This window comes from Engystomops pustulosus, chromosome 9 (assembly GCF_040894005.1).
Source record: "Engystomops pustulosus chromosome 9, aEngPut4.maternal, whole genome shotgun sequence".
Taxonomy (NCBI): Eukaryota; Metazoa; Chordata; class Amphibia; order Anura; family Leptodactylidae; genus Engystomops; species Engystomops pustulosus.
The window spans coordinates 26,135,077-26,151,582 of NC_092419.1; the positions used below are offsets into that span (position 1 = coordinate 26,135,077).

A 16,506-nucleotide genomic window follows, 5' to 3' on the forward strand; every position below is an offset into this window, starting at 1 on the left:
TAGTATGAACACAGCAGTGTGAGGACATTCCCCCAAAAGCTACAATGCGTGAAAATATTATTTTTTACAGTCTTGCTGCTATTAACATACACTTAGGTACGATTAAAAAGAGAATCTACTGTCAAAATCCATCATGATAAACCAGAGACACTTCCTCATAGCTCCGGACACTGTGGTAATCTTCTTATATTTGTTGTCCATAGCCTCCTTCTAACATCAACTTTTAAAATTATGCTAATGACCCTGACAGGCTACCCTGAACCTCAGTGATTTGGCTTTTGGCTTTTCAGAAAGTGCTCACTGTACATGTGCTGATCGAGCAGGGGGGAGGGCGAGACAGTGTAACAGCCTGTAAAGCCAGAGGGGCTAGGGCTAATTGTAAAAGTTAATTTTAGAAGGAAGGAGACCATGGATAACACATATAAGAAGACACTACAGTCACAGAGTCACAGAGGATCTATGAGTAAAGTCCCTGGTTTATCTTGATGGAAGTTTTCCTTTAAAGAGGTTTTTTAAAAAAAATTTAATAATTAGTAATTGAGCCCTAAAAGACCAAGCCACTTCAGGGCACCAGAAGAAAACTAATTTTTTTAATCTGCCCTATATAAGTGGTTGTAAACTTCAAATGCTTTAACATAAAAAAAAACGAAATTTGTCAAAAATGTAGAAAAATTCTCAATTTTCAAAGTTCTAAAATCTTTGATTTTCAAGTAGATAGTCATAGCTACCGAATAACTTTATAAATAACATTTCCCGAATGTCCGCATTATGTTGGCATGGCTTTTCAAGCATTGGGGGTCATTTACTAAGGGCCCGATTCCCGTTTTCCCGACGTGTTACCCGAATATTTCCGATTTGCGCTGATTGTTCCTTGAATTGCCCTGGGATTTTGGCGCACGCGATCAGATTGTGGCGCATTCGCACCGACATGCACGCGACGGAAATCGGGTAAAGGAAAAAGGATTCGGAAAAAGGTGCGGAGCTTGCACTTACCTTCATCCAGGATAGGATCGTGAACTTCGGTGCATTTCAGGGAACTTCAGCGCAGCAGCGCCACCTGGTGGACGTCGGAGGAACTGCCTTGATGAATCCCGGCCGGGCCCGAATCCACCGCATAGAACGCGCCGCTGGATCGCGAACGAACCGGGTAAGTAAATCTGCCCCATTGTGTCTTATTTTTCTAGGTTCTTATGGGGCTTAGAACTGTGGGTGCAAATTTTGACATTTTTATTTACAGGCACCTGCTCAGTTTTCAAGAGACTTTGAGAGGCCTAATAAAAGCACGTAAATTACCCCATTGTAGAAACTATATCCCTCAATTTATGAGAAACCAACTTTAAGAAGTTTGTTAACTCTTTAAGTGTTTTACAGGGGTAAAAGCAAAATGTAGCTGAAACTTACAATTTGTGAATTCTTGGTTCTGCTCCATAGATGCTGCGGTCAATTTGACCGCAGCGTCTATAGGGTTAAACAGCCGGGATTGCGGCGTAACATCGAAAAGAATAATACGGTTAAAATTGAAGATGTTATTTGATGTTCGCTCTTGAAGTTGTAGCTGTGGATTGAAGTGTACCGATGTAAAAAAACATGATTTACACTACGTTACGCTAAGTGGAAATGGGATTACAGCTATTAAGCAACAATCAACATCTTAGATATTCTTAGATAACAACATTAAACTTTGGCATAAACAATGGCAGAACAGTTTCTTGGATGTCATCCAGTGTGATAACTTGAGATAAATGCAGACTGTTATGTAGAAATCAGCAAAACTTTGAGTTGTTTTAATAAAGGCAAAAATGGTAAATTTTTGAGAATCCACCTGGTATTATCTGGATTAAAAGAAAAGGTCCTTTACTAAACAGTATCCTGAAAATATAAGTAAAAAACCTTTTAAAACTGAACTTTCAATTTACACACTGCGGCTCCCAACAAAATAGACTCCTTCTATGAAACTTGGAAGGGTATATCTAGCATTATATGGATGGAACACATCTTCCAGAGAGAGGGCTACTGCTTCATAGAAGCTCCTCACCCTAACCCGTGATCCTTTGTTTGCAGCCCGCGTGTCATCCAAATGTGTGGACCCATCGAAATGCATGGGGCTCTGCACTAGCAACTGAAACACTTTGTAGTACATGGCCAAAATTCATCTTTATGTTCATGAAGCCTTAGAGGTAGGTCCTAAAACTGTATCCCTGCTATATCCAATAACCAAACCAAGTCATATGAAACATCACATTAACATCCTGTTAGTCAGATTTCCACCGTAAGACCTAAATAGAAACCACCTAATTTTATTTGTAGTAAATAACTAGATATATAGTAGAAATTCAGTTTTTCTGACCTTCTCTATTCTCAGAAGACACTTAGGCTACATTCACACGACCGTGTGATTTCTCCAGTCCTGTATTTACGGGCCGTATGAGCTCGTATATACATGGCGTTTTTCATCCGTATGCAGCACGTATTTAACCCGTATTTTATACGTCCCCATAGACTTCTAGGGCATACAGAACTGAAATACGGAAGAAAATAGGACATGCTCTATATTTTTATACGGCCAGTATACGGTACGGTACACTACAGTGTCAAAAACGGCAATATAAATGGTTGGACGTATTGTCCATTGAAATGAATGTGACGTATGTAACCCGTAAAAAAACGGTACGGATACGGACGTTTTCATACGTCCGTGTGAATGTAGCCTTACTTGTAGTCACAGGTGATGATGTTGTGGTTGTCATCTGTGATGTCGTAGAAGCTGTAAGAAAAAGTCAGAGTTATCAAGTTATTAGCTATTAATACTTATTATCCACTTTTTCAAAATAGTTTCTAATTCTTCATATAACCAGAAAGAAAGAATTGTTGTGTCTATATACGTACTGATAACAGGGGTAGAGGACTTCACACATTCTGGACAGTCGGTAGTTGTTGAGATCTCTGTGGTGGTAGCTGTGAAAACAAAATCTAAGAAATCAGTGTATGTTTCGGAGTTCAAGAGCTTAACTTATGTAGCGTAAGCAGACGCTCATTGCTGTTTAATTGATGATATATATTTGTAATGTCCGTGCCTGAACGTCGCTCTATCAGCAGTTGTCGGAATACATGGCGTTTATTTGTGTGTGATCTGTGGCTTAATTCTTGTGTTTGGATTAACTGAGCCACACCCTGCTCCTTGCATTTCTGTCCTGTCCAGCAAGGGTTACTAGGCTGATGGACAGTTCCCCCAGTGTGCTGCTGGAGGCGTGTCCGGGAACTGCATATATACCTGCCTACTCCCATCAGACTGTGCTAGTTATTTTGAGTCTGACCTGTGTATACTTGCTTGATCTTGATCTTGACCTGACCGGTGTATATCCCGCCTGTACCTGTATCCTTCAGGCTTGCTGGTTATTTTGAGTCTGACCTGTGTATACTTGCTTGATCTTGACCTGACCGGTGTATATCCCGCCTGTACCTGTATCCTTCAGGCTTGCTGGTTATTTTGAGTCTGACCTGTGTATACTTGCTTGATCTTGATCTTGACCTGACCTGACCTGACCTGTGTATATCCTGCCTGTACCTGTATCTGGATCTGACCTGTGATTATCTGCCTGAAGACCTGTCTATTGTTGTTTTGTCCCTGTCTCAGTCCTGTGTTTGTATTCTGTGTACCAGTGTGAACACTGGTCTATTCCTGCATTCCGGTTACCTGTTCAGTCTTGTGTTGGTTTCTGTGTGCCAGTGTGAACACTGGTCTATACCTGTATTTCCGTTACCTGTCCTCTCCACCATCCAGCAGCTGCCAGACGAAGTAAGTGTCCCCTTTCCTGTTGTAGGGTCACTCAGGGACCGTCAGTTAGGTTCCTGATAGTGGGTTTGCCCTTGTCAGGGCGGTTTATCTGCTTTAGGCAGGACCTTAGCCCACAGGGACATCGCAGGGTGAGTTCGCCATCACTTACATAGTCTGACAGTTAGCGCCAAGTCTGGTTGTGGTTGCGCGTTTGCTGGACGGGTGCTGACAATATTGATATCTTCCATCAACCTGATCAGGTAACTGAACTCCCGAAACCCAAGGTGAGCAAAATGTGATATTACATGGATAAACATTTATGTAAATAACTGCCTTTGTGATACAGTACAGAAGAGCAAAGCACCACTGCCTGGTACTGGGTGTCCATGCTCAGACTTTAGGTCGGTCCTAAACCTGGATCTCTATGGTGTCAAATTAGGTTAATATGGACAAGGGGTCATCATGGTGGGAAAACCAGTTAACATCAAGGTCTATAAACCACCTTATTACAATAGTATTGAATAATTAGACATACTGTCATTTTCTGACCTCTATACTCAGTAGACACTTACTTGTAGTCACAGGTGTGGTTGTCGTGGTTGTACTTGTCAGTGATGTTAAAGAACCTGGAAATAAAAAATTTAGAATTATAGAGTTACCAACTATTGATATAACATTTAGGATCTACCTTTGCAGAAATGTTTTTTTTGATTTGTCATATTATGCCTTTGATTCTATAAACCGGAGGAAAAAGGGTTGTGTCTATATAGTACTTGTTGGAGGGGTAGAGGACTCCACACATTCTGGACAGTCAGTAGTTGTTGAGATCTCCGTGGTGATATCTGAGAAATCACTGAATCACTGAAAGTCTATATATAGACCATACGGAGGGTGATTTGATGGGACATCCACTTTCACACAAGGGTCCTGTGTTATAATTTGGCTTAATATTGGGAAAACCACCCAAGACTGAATGCAGGAAATAACTGGTCATAATGACCTTCCACCATCTCTACCAACTCCAACTCTTTACATCCTTTGAATTAGATGCTAAACGCTTTCTTAACATGTGAGTAGACTAATTTTAGTCAGTTTACTTTATGTGGGCACAGATACTTTTGCGCCCTGGTCTATTTCAGATGGTACATGCTGAAGTTAAAAGAAATCTACCACCAGGATGAAGGATTGTAAACCAAGTACACTTACATGCTGGTAGGTGACCCCTCTGACAGGAACCACTCTTCTTTTAGCTTCTTTGGATGGTTTTCACAAAACCAGGCTCATTTGCATAATTTATAAAGTTTAAAAAAAAAAAACAAGGGCACGAGATGCTTAAAGAAGAGCAAATCTTGCCAAAGTGGGTGCAAATCAGCATATAAGTGCACTTGGTTTACAATCCTTCATCCTGGTGTTAGATTTGCTTTAATACAATATTTCAAGATGAATATTTAAGTGAAAGAACTTAGTTGAGATAGTTATAACTTACGTGTGGTTTGGATTGTTGTGGCTTGAGATGTTTTCGTAGCTGTAAAAAAAATTCTATATGAGATAATATACATGACTTAACATAAAGCATTTTTCCCAACCGTCGTATTAGGAAATAGGAAATTTGATTACTTTATTAGTAGAGACGAGTTAATCTATTTTTTGGCTCGTAGATTTGGTATAAGCCTGACATATTTTAGTCACCAAGTTGAATCGGAATCTTTTCTGATTCGCTTTGGATGAATCTTTTAAAATGGCGTCTAGCTAATACCCCAGCTTCGGGAGGGGGGATGGGTAAGGATAATTATAAAAAAACAAATAGGGGCATTTTGATGAAAAAAAATCTGTTTTAGGATTCTAGAGAGAGTTGCATACAAATTGGAGCAACATCAATTCGGACTGATTTGATTCAGACCAGAAGCAAATATTTTTTTAAAAAAATTCCCAAAGCTTCTTAAAGTAAATCTCGGATGATTTGTTTGTCTCTACTTATCTGTTCATAACAAGTTAGTACACAAATAACGAATAGATAGAAGTATAGAAGTATCTTAGACTGATTTAGTTATTCAATTTTTTCTGTGAATGTTAGTTAAGATGTAGAATCTTTTATTCAGATGATAAGGACTTACTTGTCGTCTGGATTGGAGTTGTTGTAGTTTCAGGTGTTGTAGCTACATAAAAAAATAACATATAACAGTAAAACAAATTAAAAAAATATTTTTCTCCAAAAATCACAACAAATTGGAATGGAAATGACATGTAATACTATCAAAAAAGTGATAAACATTTTAAAAAAAGAGATAGGAAATAATACAAATGACTAAAAACACAATCTCAATCCCCATAGTATCATGAAATGGATGCATTTAAACGTATTTTACTTTAGTTTATAATAGGTTTTAAAAACATATTCAGGCTTATTTATTAACGGTCCACGGCCGCACTTTCGTCTGTTTTTCTGACATTTTCCGGATTTGCACCACTCGGACAGGTATTAAACTGGGCATTGTGTCGCATGAATTTTGATCAGATTTTGGTGCGGTTGTGCCGGCTTTCATGTAACTGAAATGGGGGGGGGGGTGTGCCGTCGGACAATCCGACTAATTCGGACTTTCAAATAATGTTGCAAGATCAAGCACTTACATGCACCAGGATACAAGCGATACATACAGGATATCGGGTGCACAATCTTAGTTTCTGGTTGGAAAATGCACTTTCGGGGTACTCCGCTAACTGGGTAAGTAAATGTGCCCCATTATGTGGAGATGTTCATAGTGTATTAGTAAAACCGGGTTAAAGCAAACCCGATATCAGAAATTGGCCCTAATAAACCACTACCAGTATGTTTTCAAGCAGCAGAACAGCTTCCAGATCATGTTTCTTTCAAGGCCTAGTGTGGTGGCATCATCCAGAAAATTTATTTTTAAGTGAGGGGTAAATTGGTTTTATGAAGTCAAGGAGGCGGAGTTTAAAACGGAAGTCAAGCTTTACCTGCCTCAGAATGCCTCCTTCACTGTAATTGGTGGTCCTGAGTCCACAGATATCATTAACCAGATCTCCTCACAGGGGAGGAGGTGTTTAGAGGTGGGAAGATCTTGACTTCAGTGTGACCTCCCTGACTTTATACAACCAGTTAACACCTGATTTCAAAGTTGGTTTTCTTGATGATGCCACAAAGCTTGACCATGAAAGAAAAATGATCGAGAAGATGTTCAGCTGGTTCACAACATACTGATAGTTAATAGTTTAGTATGCCAATTTCTGATGACAGGGTCCCTTTAAGTATTTTGTATTTTAATTTGGTGAAATTCAATTTACCAGGAGAATCTGTTAAAACACTTACTTGTGGTCTGTTTTGTAGTTGTGGTTTGCGTTGTTTTAGTAGCGGCTGCATAAAAACATTAGTATATAGTTATTAATATAGAAATAAACATGAGATAACTAAAAATGTTGTGGTTGGAGTTGTAGTATCTGTGCAAATAAGTATTTTTTTATAATTTATCAAGAAACATGAAATCCTTTAACCCAAAATCCAAATGACTCTCCCATCTCCCCATGATATCCTGGTTCTGGTCAGACTATGTAATTGTTAATATTTCTTTTCATTTCCATTCCGCTCCTCCACAAAATGGTCACATGTTGAGTAAACAGTTATTATGTTGAAAATTGGGCATTATATCTCCTTCCCAAAAAAACAAACCCTCTTTAAACTAAGTTGAAGGAAACATTTCAGGGAATGCAAAATTGCCAGAAACCAAAGAACCTAAAGGAACAATGCCTCTAGAGGAATTTTTATTAATAATTTATTCCAACAATAGAAATTAGGTCCTAGTCGGACCCCCTCGTCGCTCCCTGAGGTACTCAGCAATCTCCGGCAGCTCTATAGAGATGAACAGGGCAGTCTGACCATGCGCGAGCGGCTGCTCCGGTCATCTTGGGGAGCAACGAGTGGTCAGACTGGGGTACATCAAACCCCATCAGGCCTCCGTTCTCATGATCATGAAGACCCCCACCAATCAGCAAGTTAAGCTCTATCACGTGGATAGGGCCCAACATGTACATTGGAAAAAACCCCTTCAAACTTTTTAAAATTTTTGTCTCTAATACTGAAACAATGTAGTGTGAAAAATGCAATAACCTAAAAAATTCACAGATGTTTTTCCATGAAATCTAGAGTGGCCTCATGTATAATAAAAGCTTTACATACGAGGGCATCTACACGCCCGAAGAATATAGTGGTTGCTTTTACAGTTGCTTTAGAAAAAACAGAAAAACACATATTATTAAACACTCAAGCAATTTTGTTTTCATCCCTGAATCAAAGAATTGCCCACAGAATTGCCTTTTTTTGGGTCACGTCTCCAAAAACATAAAAATAAGAGAAGCAGAATGCATCATTATTCTACTCACATACACAAAATAAAATGATATCTTAGTACATGACGACACAAGATAGAAAAGCTAAGTAAGAAAAAATGAGTAAAGCTATAGAATTTGATAATTTGGCCCTTCCTCACTGACTCACCGGGCCACAGAGTAGAAATAACATGTGAACTGCTCAAAATGCATAATCAATAAGCTGACCTGTTATCTGACCTCTAAATTGAAAATATAACAAATTACAACTCGTTCCATTAAAAAAACAAACCCTCATACAGCAATGCTGGTGGAAACATTAAAAAAAATTAAAACATAAAAAATATTGCCCAATCATTGACCTTGACGAGCCGATTTCTTTTAATTATTAAAAGTGGATTATTTCCTAAAACCTTTGTAAAAACTTGTAATTGTATGTAGTGATGAGTGGACTCGTTAAATTTAAACTTATCCAAACCCAATTTTTAAAGTCCTTTTCGGACCAAACTCCCCAGCCATTAACACTTGCGATTTGTACTGGAACCAATCATAGATGTTAAGTCTTCATATGCTGCTGGCGGAGGCTTTTAAACTACTGCGGGGATGCACCATTTTGTGGAGGTCATCGCTCCTGATCATGTCTTTGGGATATCTTTCCCAAAATGGCAGCACCTATCTCCCAGGTTAGTGCTGGCACTCGGTTGCAGCCATTTAAATGCCACCGGTGACTTTGCCAATAGTATTCAAAGAGTTAATTCCCCCAGTTGTGGGTGTTGACCACAGGGAGGAGGGTGTACAGTTAAGCCAAACCCAACCCTGGTCCCAAACTTCTAATGGACTGGACCTGAACCTATAAAGTAAGGTATAAGCACGGGCTTTGCAGTTCCGCTCAACACTAATTGTATGGAATTTTGTTGATAAAATTGAAATCACAAGCTATGAAATATGCAAAAGTCTGTTCAATACACCAAACATTTTCTAGAATTTTCTAAAATGTGTAGTGCAGTATAAATTAAGAAATAAATTTTTACATACGAGGGCACTTGCATGTCTGACGAAGGATATTACAGAGATTTAGGCTCAGTATCAAATCCGAGCAGTCAGTAGGACACCGGCATGTTTCTGTTTCTGTAAAATTGAGATAACTTTGTTATCAGCATTCTTGAACATATATTTTGCTGTATTAGTATTCAGTGATGACCTCAATAAGGGTGGAGCTGTGACTAGCGCTTAAAGGAAACCTACCATCATGGATCTACCTACTAAGGTAGAACCGGTGGCAGGTTTCTGTAGTGTATTCTGGTCTTATCCTCCATTCTTATCCTTTTTTTAATTAAAATTTTTTGTGCCCAAAAATTTCATCTCCGATAAATGCAAATTCTCTTAAGAGGCTACTGAGGCATGAAGCTGGAGACTAGGCTACTCCACGCCCCATTAGCCTCTTTCAATCCTTCCTCCCCTCCTGTCTTAAGCGCGCAGCTCACTCCTCATCATTGGCCCATGTCATAGTCTTCACCCTTTTCACATCTAATTACTTTTGTGCATACAATTTATTTTTTTAAAACTTTTTTAACATTACCTTTATATAGGGGTTTTGCTGTAATTCCTAAAAAAAAACCATTATTAACCTTTGTTTATACAATATGTAAGATACTGTATCTGGAAATCAATTAAGTTAAAGGTTTTGTATGACTTGAAAGAGGGAGATTCAGTTTTTGTCAGCCAAACATGCCAGTGTTAGTATCAACATATATAAGTATATTGGGGTGTCCTTACCATCTCTCTACAATTCCCTTTGGACTTAAACAAATGGCATCATCTTTTTCACAATTTCAGAAATATACTGTGTATGTATATGGAGGGTATAGAGGTTTAACTATTGGCTAAGCATTCATTTGTCCAAAAGCTCTCTAAGGTCTTGGGTCACTTTTAGAATATTACCTTAAGGCGATAATTAAGCAAAATAAAATTGTACCTCAGGAGATTTGCCTTCAAAGTCTCTAGTGAGATATGTAAGGATAAGTTCCCACCTACCTTATGTTATTATATAGGCATAAGACACAAATAACAAAATGTACAAATGTAGATTTGGAAGAAGAGACGATCCCCACTCTAATATCTGGTCCTGTCTGTAGTTGACTTTTAAAAAAGGGCAATAAAAAAAGTCACCTATTCTGAAGAATCTGTATGAACTAGTTGAAAAATAAATATTTTGTAAACCACCAGAAATTCTTAGATCCCATTGTGCATGTGGTTTATACATGTACTCGAGTGAGGAATGTTCTTATGGCCATTTCAATCCCTTCAGTTCTAGTTGTTTATTTCCTTGGTCTTCTTTATATTCTTGTGCATCTTCGTTTAGGCCACCCATGGTTTCTTTGAGTTGACTAAAACATCACAACCCAAAGCGATTTTCTCAAGTTGGATCCATCAACATGATATTGAGTTCATGCCCCCCAGATATCAAACCCAGAATCCATAATTATAAGAATGCAGTCTCTTCTAAGGGCAATGGAAAACATAGAGTTCCCAGGACTTTAGTGAAGCTGAGTGCTACTTTGAATACAATACTTTTATGACATAGATAAACTGGAATCAAATCATCTCTCCAAAAACCTCCCTACTTGGTAGTTACCTAATATATCTCTTTATTAAGGTTCTAAGTTTTATAGTAAATTAAATTTGCTGAGTTCTTCATGTCAGAAGCAAAAGCTAAAGCTCCCGGGCTACAGTTAACAATGTGTAATAAGGACCCTTGGGACACAGTGGGGCAGATTTACTTACCCGGCCCATTCGCGATCCAGCGGCGCGTTCTCTGCACTGGATTCGGGTCCGGCCGGGATTCATTAAGGTAGTTCCTCCGCTGTCCACCAGGTGCGCTGAAAAGCATCGGAACGCACTGGAGTTCACCGAGCCGGGATGAGTGAAGGTAAGTGCAAGCTCCGCGACAGATTTTTTTTTTTAATGCGGCGGTTTTTCCGAATCCATCGGGTTTTCGTTCGGCCACGCCCCCGATTTCCATTGTGTGCATGTCAGCGCCGATGCGCCAAAATCCTGGGGCAATTCAGGGAAAACTGGCACAAATCGGAAATATTCGGGTAACACGTCGGGAAAACGCGAATCGGGCCCTTAGTAAATGACCCCCAGTATATTAAATGCTGTTTATAATGTTGGTATCTTTGGTAGAGGACCATTGGGTCACCAATATGATGTCTATTTCTCTCTCTAGCAATATTTTATCAATGTTTAACAGTACATTTCTTATCTTTCCGAATACGCATTGACAATACACTTTCAATAGCTGTCATCCAAAATGATAAGACTCTTCGCTTCTTTAAATGCATCTATGTATGTTCACATACTAGCACATGGGAAGAGGGCAAAGCTATAGGCTTTGTTTTTTTTTTGGTTGTTATCATTTTAGAAAACAACGGGTTGTCTAAGCCTTTTCTATAAAGCTTGGAGGGCTAGAAAAATAAGAAAAATATTATAGGCACCTCCTCGGCGCTCCCATTCACCTGTGCTAGTGGCCAACAATTCCATCCTCTATTTGGCATCCCGTCCGGACCACTGCAGATGCAAGGCAGCAGAAGGGATGGGAGCACTGGTCTCTGAAAACAAAGGCTGGCAGTGATGGGTGGCACCATGGTTGAATGGGGGAACTGGAGTGAGTTTTTATTGTTTTTCCAACCCCCCTTAGCCTTATATGATTTTTTTAAGCCCAGTAAACCCCTATAAATTAGAGTCAGGATCCATAGATATCATGGGGTGCCACCAAAATTAGTGTTTTCAGCTGACCTTGTCCAAATGTGTATGAGGGACCCCTTGTACTGTAAGTACAGTGGGCATGGAAGGTATTCAGAACTCTTTAAATTGTTCACTCTATTTCATTGAAGGCAATTGTGCTTTTTGCTCATTAATGTATATTCTGCACTCAATTGACAGAAAAAAACAGAACAGTAGATATTTTTGTTAATTTATTAAACAATTAAAACTGAAATATCACATAGTGATAAGTATTCAGCCCCTTTACTATGAAACACTATGACATTTTTAACTCACGTGCTATCAATTTCCTTCTGATCCTTGAGATGGCTCACAGTGCATGTTAGAGCATATGAGAATCATGAGAATCATGAGATCTAAGGAACTGCCCAGGGAGCTCAGAGGCAGAATTATGGCAAGGCATGGATCTGGCCAAGGTTAAAAAAAAATCAGCAGCACTCAAAGTTTCTTATAGCACAGTGGCCTCCGTAATCCTTAAATGGAAGAAGTTTGGGATGACCAAAACTCTTCCTCGACCTGGCTGTGCAGCAAAACTAAGCAATTTTAGGAGAAGAGCCTTGGTGAGTGAGAAATATGAAAACAGCATACAGTTTGCAAAATAATTCATGGAGGACTCCCCGACTATAAGAAATAAGATTCTCTGGTCTTATGAGACAAAGATTGAACTTTTTGGTGTTACTTCTAAGTGGTATGTTTGGAGAAAACCAGGCACTGCTTATCACTTGCCAAATACAATCCCTGCAGTAACACATGGTGGTGGCAGCATCATTCTATGAGGCAGGGACAGGACCACTGGTTATACAGAAATATCCTGGATGAAACCTCTTCCAGAGTGCTCTGGACCTAGGACAGGGCCAAACCCTCCAACAAGACAATGACTCTAAGCACACAGCTAAAGTAACAAAGTAGAGGCTTCAGAATATCTCTGTGACCATTCCTGACTGGTCCAAAACCTGGACCTAAACCCAATTGAGCATCTCTGGAGAGACATGAAAATGGCTTCCACCAATGTTCACCATCCAACCTGAGGGCACTGGAGAGGATCCTCAAGGAAGAGGTAGAGGATCCCCAAATCCATGTGTGAGGAACTTGTAGCATCTTCCTAAGAAGACTCACGGCTCTACTAGCTACTAGCTCTTTTGCCAAGATGTGGGCAGAATGTACATTAATTGGAAAAAAAAGAACTTCCTTGATCTTACCAAAAAAAATTAAAGGGGTCTGAATACTTTCCGTACCCACTGTAGATGCAGTTTGAAACTTTTCTTAAGAATACCATTATCACACTCCCACCAGAGGTATCTACAACATGCCAAATTATCAAGAAGCAAAGTGTAAGACCAGACTACACCACATGTGTTTACAGTCTGTTTCCACGGAGACATTTAGTTCTTCATAATCTTCTGGATTATTTTAGATGGCCATGTAATTATATCCTACGAGTTACATCAGCCCTCACTATCTAAACTCCACCACTACTTGATTAAAATATGGGGCGATGCACTCAACAACAGGAAACTATCTGGTTTTTCGGATTACATTTTATATTCACATGTAAATCAACATAGACAATTAATGAAAGCAAATCCCTTCCAGACACTTCTAGAAGATATCCAGGTAGATAATATTATTGACAGATCCTTCTTGATCCTATCTTGTAGTAACCTCTGAGATAGACCACATAATGTGCTATTAATATCAGGGTGTGGACCAGCAGATAACAAGTCACTTTCAGCTCCTTCTTTCCACATTGCCTTGGATCCAACAGAGGTGAGTGTGCAATGAGTCTTATTCTCATAGTAGAGATTTTTGGAATATTTTTCTCCTGAGTGCCTCTAATTTGTTTTTCCCCTCTTTTTTTACTTTTCCCCTTTCATGGGAATTTAAATGAGACAATTTTGCATTTTTCCTCTCACTTTCTCGGTTTCTTTCTCCTTTTTTTTCTCTCTTACCTTCTGTGATCTACGGAGTAATTCTTTATTCTAGTACTATCTCCCTAAGGGGGATATCAGCTTCCAAAAATGTAAAACATGTGGTTAATTTTCTTGTTCTAAACAACTCTATACACGCACCAACCCTCTAAATCTTGTTTCCTCTCACTTCTGGCATCTCTACACATTTCTTCATTTTAGCTTTTAGGCTTTTTTATGTATATTTTTTGTTCCACCCTTATTTTAGAAATACTATTATTTTTGTATTTAGATTGTATTTATGTATTTAGCTGTGAATTCTGAAAAATACAAACCTCCGATCAAAGTTTGTGTCTGTGCCTCCTTCCATGTTGTGCTTTTAGTTGATTATGTGTCATATTATATCTTTTTGGGGTTAATGCCAGTAGAGGAATTTTACCCTCGAAGGTTTTAAAGGAGCAGCAGAAATTTGACTCTCTTTAGCTGTAACTTTATGCGCTCTGGTAATGAGTACTGGCAGCAAAAGTCAAAAGCGATTATTACTTTATTGCATCAATATACGTTCTTTACAAATTCAGTAATAAACTTTATATAAAGCCGATGAACTTTTTCTATTTCGTAGTGTTTTTACTAAATCCTTCTAATATTCTTTAAATTTTTTAAAATGTAAATGTACAATGAATCGTGTAATTTCTTTGTGTTTAGATTTGCATATTGTGTGTTTTTTTTTATCTTTCCATCACTTTTCCCTTTTTCCTTACTTTTCTAATTCATACATTTGTTTTCTTTGCATCTGTACTTTTCTCTTTTTTTCATCTTTGTTGCTTCTGTGTCCTTTTCCCTCTCCTCTGGTTTTATTTACCTTCTCCTTATCCGTCTATTTGGTTGCTTTTTTTCTTGTCTTATTCTTTCTCTTCTATTGATGTCTCTCTTGTTGTTCTTTCTAATTTTTTTCATTCTCTCTCTCCTTTCCTAATACTTTTCATTTTTTTCAATCTCTAATTATTGTCTTTTCTTCCTCTGTGTTGGTTCGGTTCTACTCTCTCTTTTCTCCTCTGACTCTTTCCTTCTTTTTTCTCCATTTCATTCTATTTTCTTTCCATTTCTTTTTATGTTTGTTTTTTCATTCCCCTTATTTCCATTGATTTGCTTATTCTTTCTCTTTTTTGCTTACTTCTCTATTCCTCTATGACTCAGTTTATTTGTAAATCTCTTAATTTCCAGCTTTCTCTGTTTTTAACCCTTCCTTCTCTGCCTGCTGTTACTTTCTTCCCTCCCCTCCTTTTTCTTCTTAGTGTTTGTTTCCTCTCCAAACCTCTTCTAATTTTTTTTCTTTAGATCTTTAACCTTTTTTAACCTTTTTTCCTATTTTCTAGTTCTTTTCAAGTTCCTCCCTTATTCTTTTTCTCCCTGTACTGCATCTATTTTCTTTTCCCCTTTTTTTTCCTGATTTTCTTCTCTCCCATTTCAGTTGCCTCCTATGTCCTTTCCCCAATCTCTTCCCCTATTTATCTTCTCTTTCTTGGATTTTCTCCCTTTACCTTCAGCTTCTCGTTCCATTCCCTTCATCTGACTCTTTTTAATTTTTATTCCTTTTTTGGAATCTCTCCGATCTCTTCCTTTTAAGCCCTCCCATTTTTTTTTCACAATTCGTTCACTCTCATCCCTATCACATATACATTCAAGTAGCTACATGTACATCAGACGTCAGATCTCTCTGCTCCCATCCTGCCTCTCTTATATTGTACCTATATTAACCACTATATCGATTTTTATATCTTTTACATGGTTCATTGGGTTATTGATCATTGGATATTTACAGTTGATGAATAAATATTTCAATTTTTTCATTCTTCACACCAATTTTAATGATAAATGAATTTGATTCTAAATAATTAGATTGCCTAATTTTTAACATAAGCTGTAATATCCAGTATATTCTAGTCATATTTCTGTGAAACCAAAAATAAAAAAATATTATTATAACAAACCCCATCCTATTTTTATACACACTGAAATAATACCATGCACTGTCAAAAAATCTGTTTAACATTTTCTTAAAAAAAAATGTAAACTGTTTTCTAAAGAAATAATAAATAAGATAATTTTTTCCTAAAAAACTACAAAAAGTACAGTTGTTTCCATCACCATAGAGTTATGTATAATATGAAACAGCACCATAATGAAATGGCCTAAATTTTAATACTACTTTAAGTTTTTGCTAAAAATAAATAATTCATTTGGATACAAAATTCCAACAGAGGTATAACCAGGAAAATCTTACCAGCTGAGACGAGATACACAGCTACTAGAATTATCCATGACGTCTTGGGATCAACAGCCATATTTGAACCATTGAAGTTCCTCCTTGGTGCCAAGGAATTGGAACGGATAGTAAAAATGAGGGCAGTATGATGCCCTTTCTCACTTTAAGGTCTCGGACAGAGGTGTTGACACCATTCCGAGGAAGAGGGAGGGACCACAAATAAGGCATTGTTTGCCCTCCACCATTTTCAATGACCAATGTTCAAACAATGCAGGGCCTGGTGAGGTTATCATACATTCTGGAATCTACATTTTCATTTTAGGATCATGAACAGGGTGTAGCTGGATAAATTATAATAGATCTACATCCAGTTCTAACAGTTCATTTAGCCAATGAAATTGGTTGTGGTTTGGGGAAAGACTCGTTGACTT

General features: G+C 38.2%; 1 protein-coding gene across 1 annotated transcript in view; it reads right to left on the reverse strand.

Annotated features, from left to right (window-relative positions):
* Positions 1-16,131, reverse strand: part of LOC140076421 (uncharacterized) — a 39,012-nt gene extending 22,881 nt beyond the window's left edge. The window contains exons 1-9 of the mRNA XM_072122951.1: positions 16,094-16,131; positions 15,351-15,475; positions 9,152-9,244; positions 7,104-7,148; positions 5,890-5,931; positions 5,262-5,300; positions 4,348-4,401; positions 2,887-2,955; positions 2,714-2,764 (exon numbers count right to left, since the gene is read on the reverse strand). Coding sequence (XP_071979052.1) covers positions 2,714-2,764; positions 2,887-2,955; positions 4,348-4,401; positions 5,262-5,300; positions 5,890-5,931; positions 7,104-7,148; positions 9,152-9,244; positions 15,351-15,475; positions 16,094-16,131 — 556 coding nt within the window. The remainder of the gene's footprint in view (positions 1-2,713; positions 2,765-2,886; positions 2,956-4,347; positions 4,402-5,261; positions 5,301-5,889; positions 5,932-7,103; positions 7,149-9,151; positions 9,245-15,350; positions 15,476-16,093) is intronic.
* Positions 16,132-16,506: the final 375 nt, after the last annotated feature.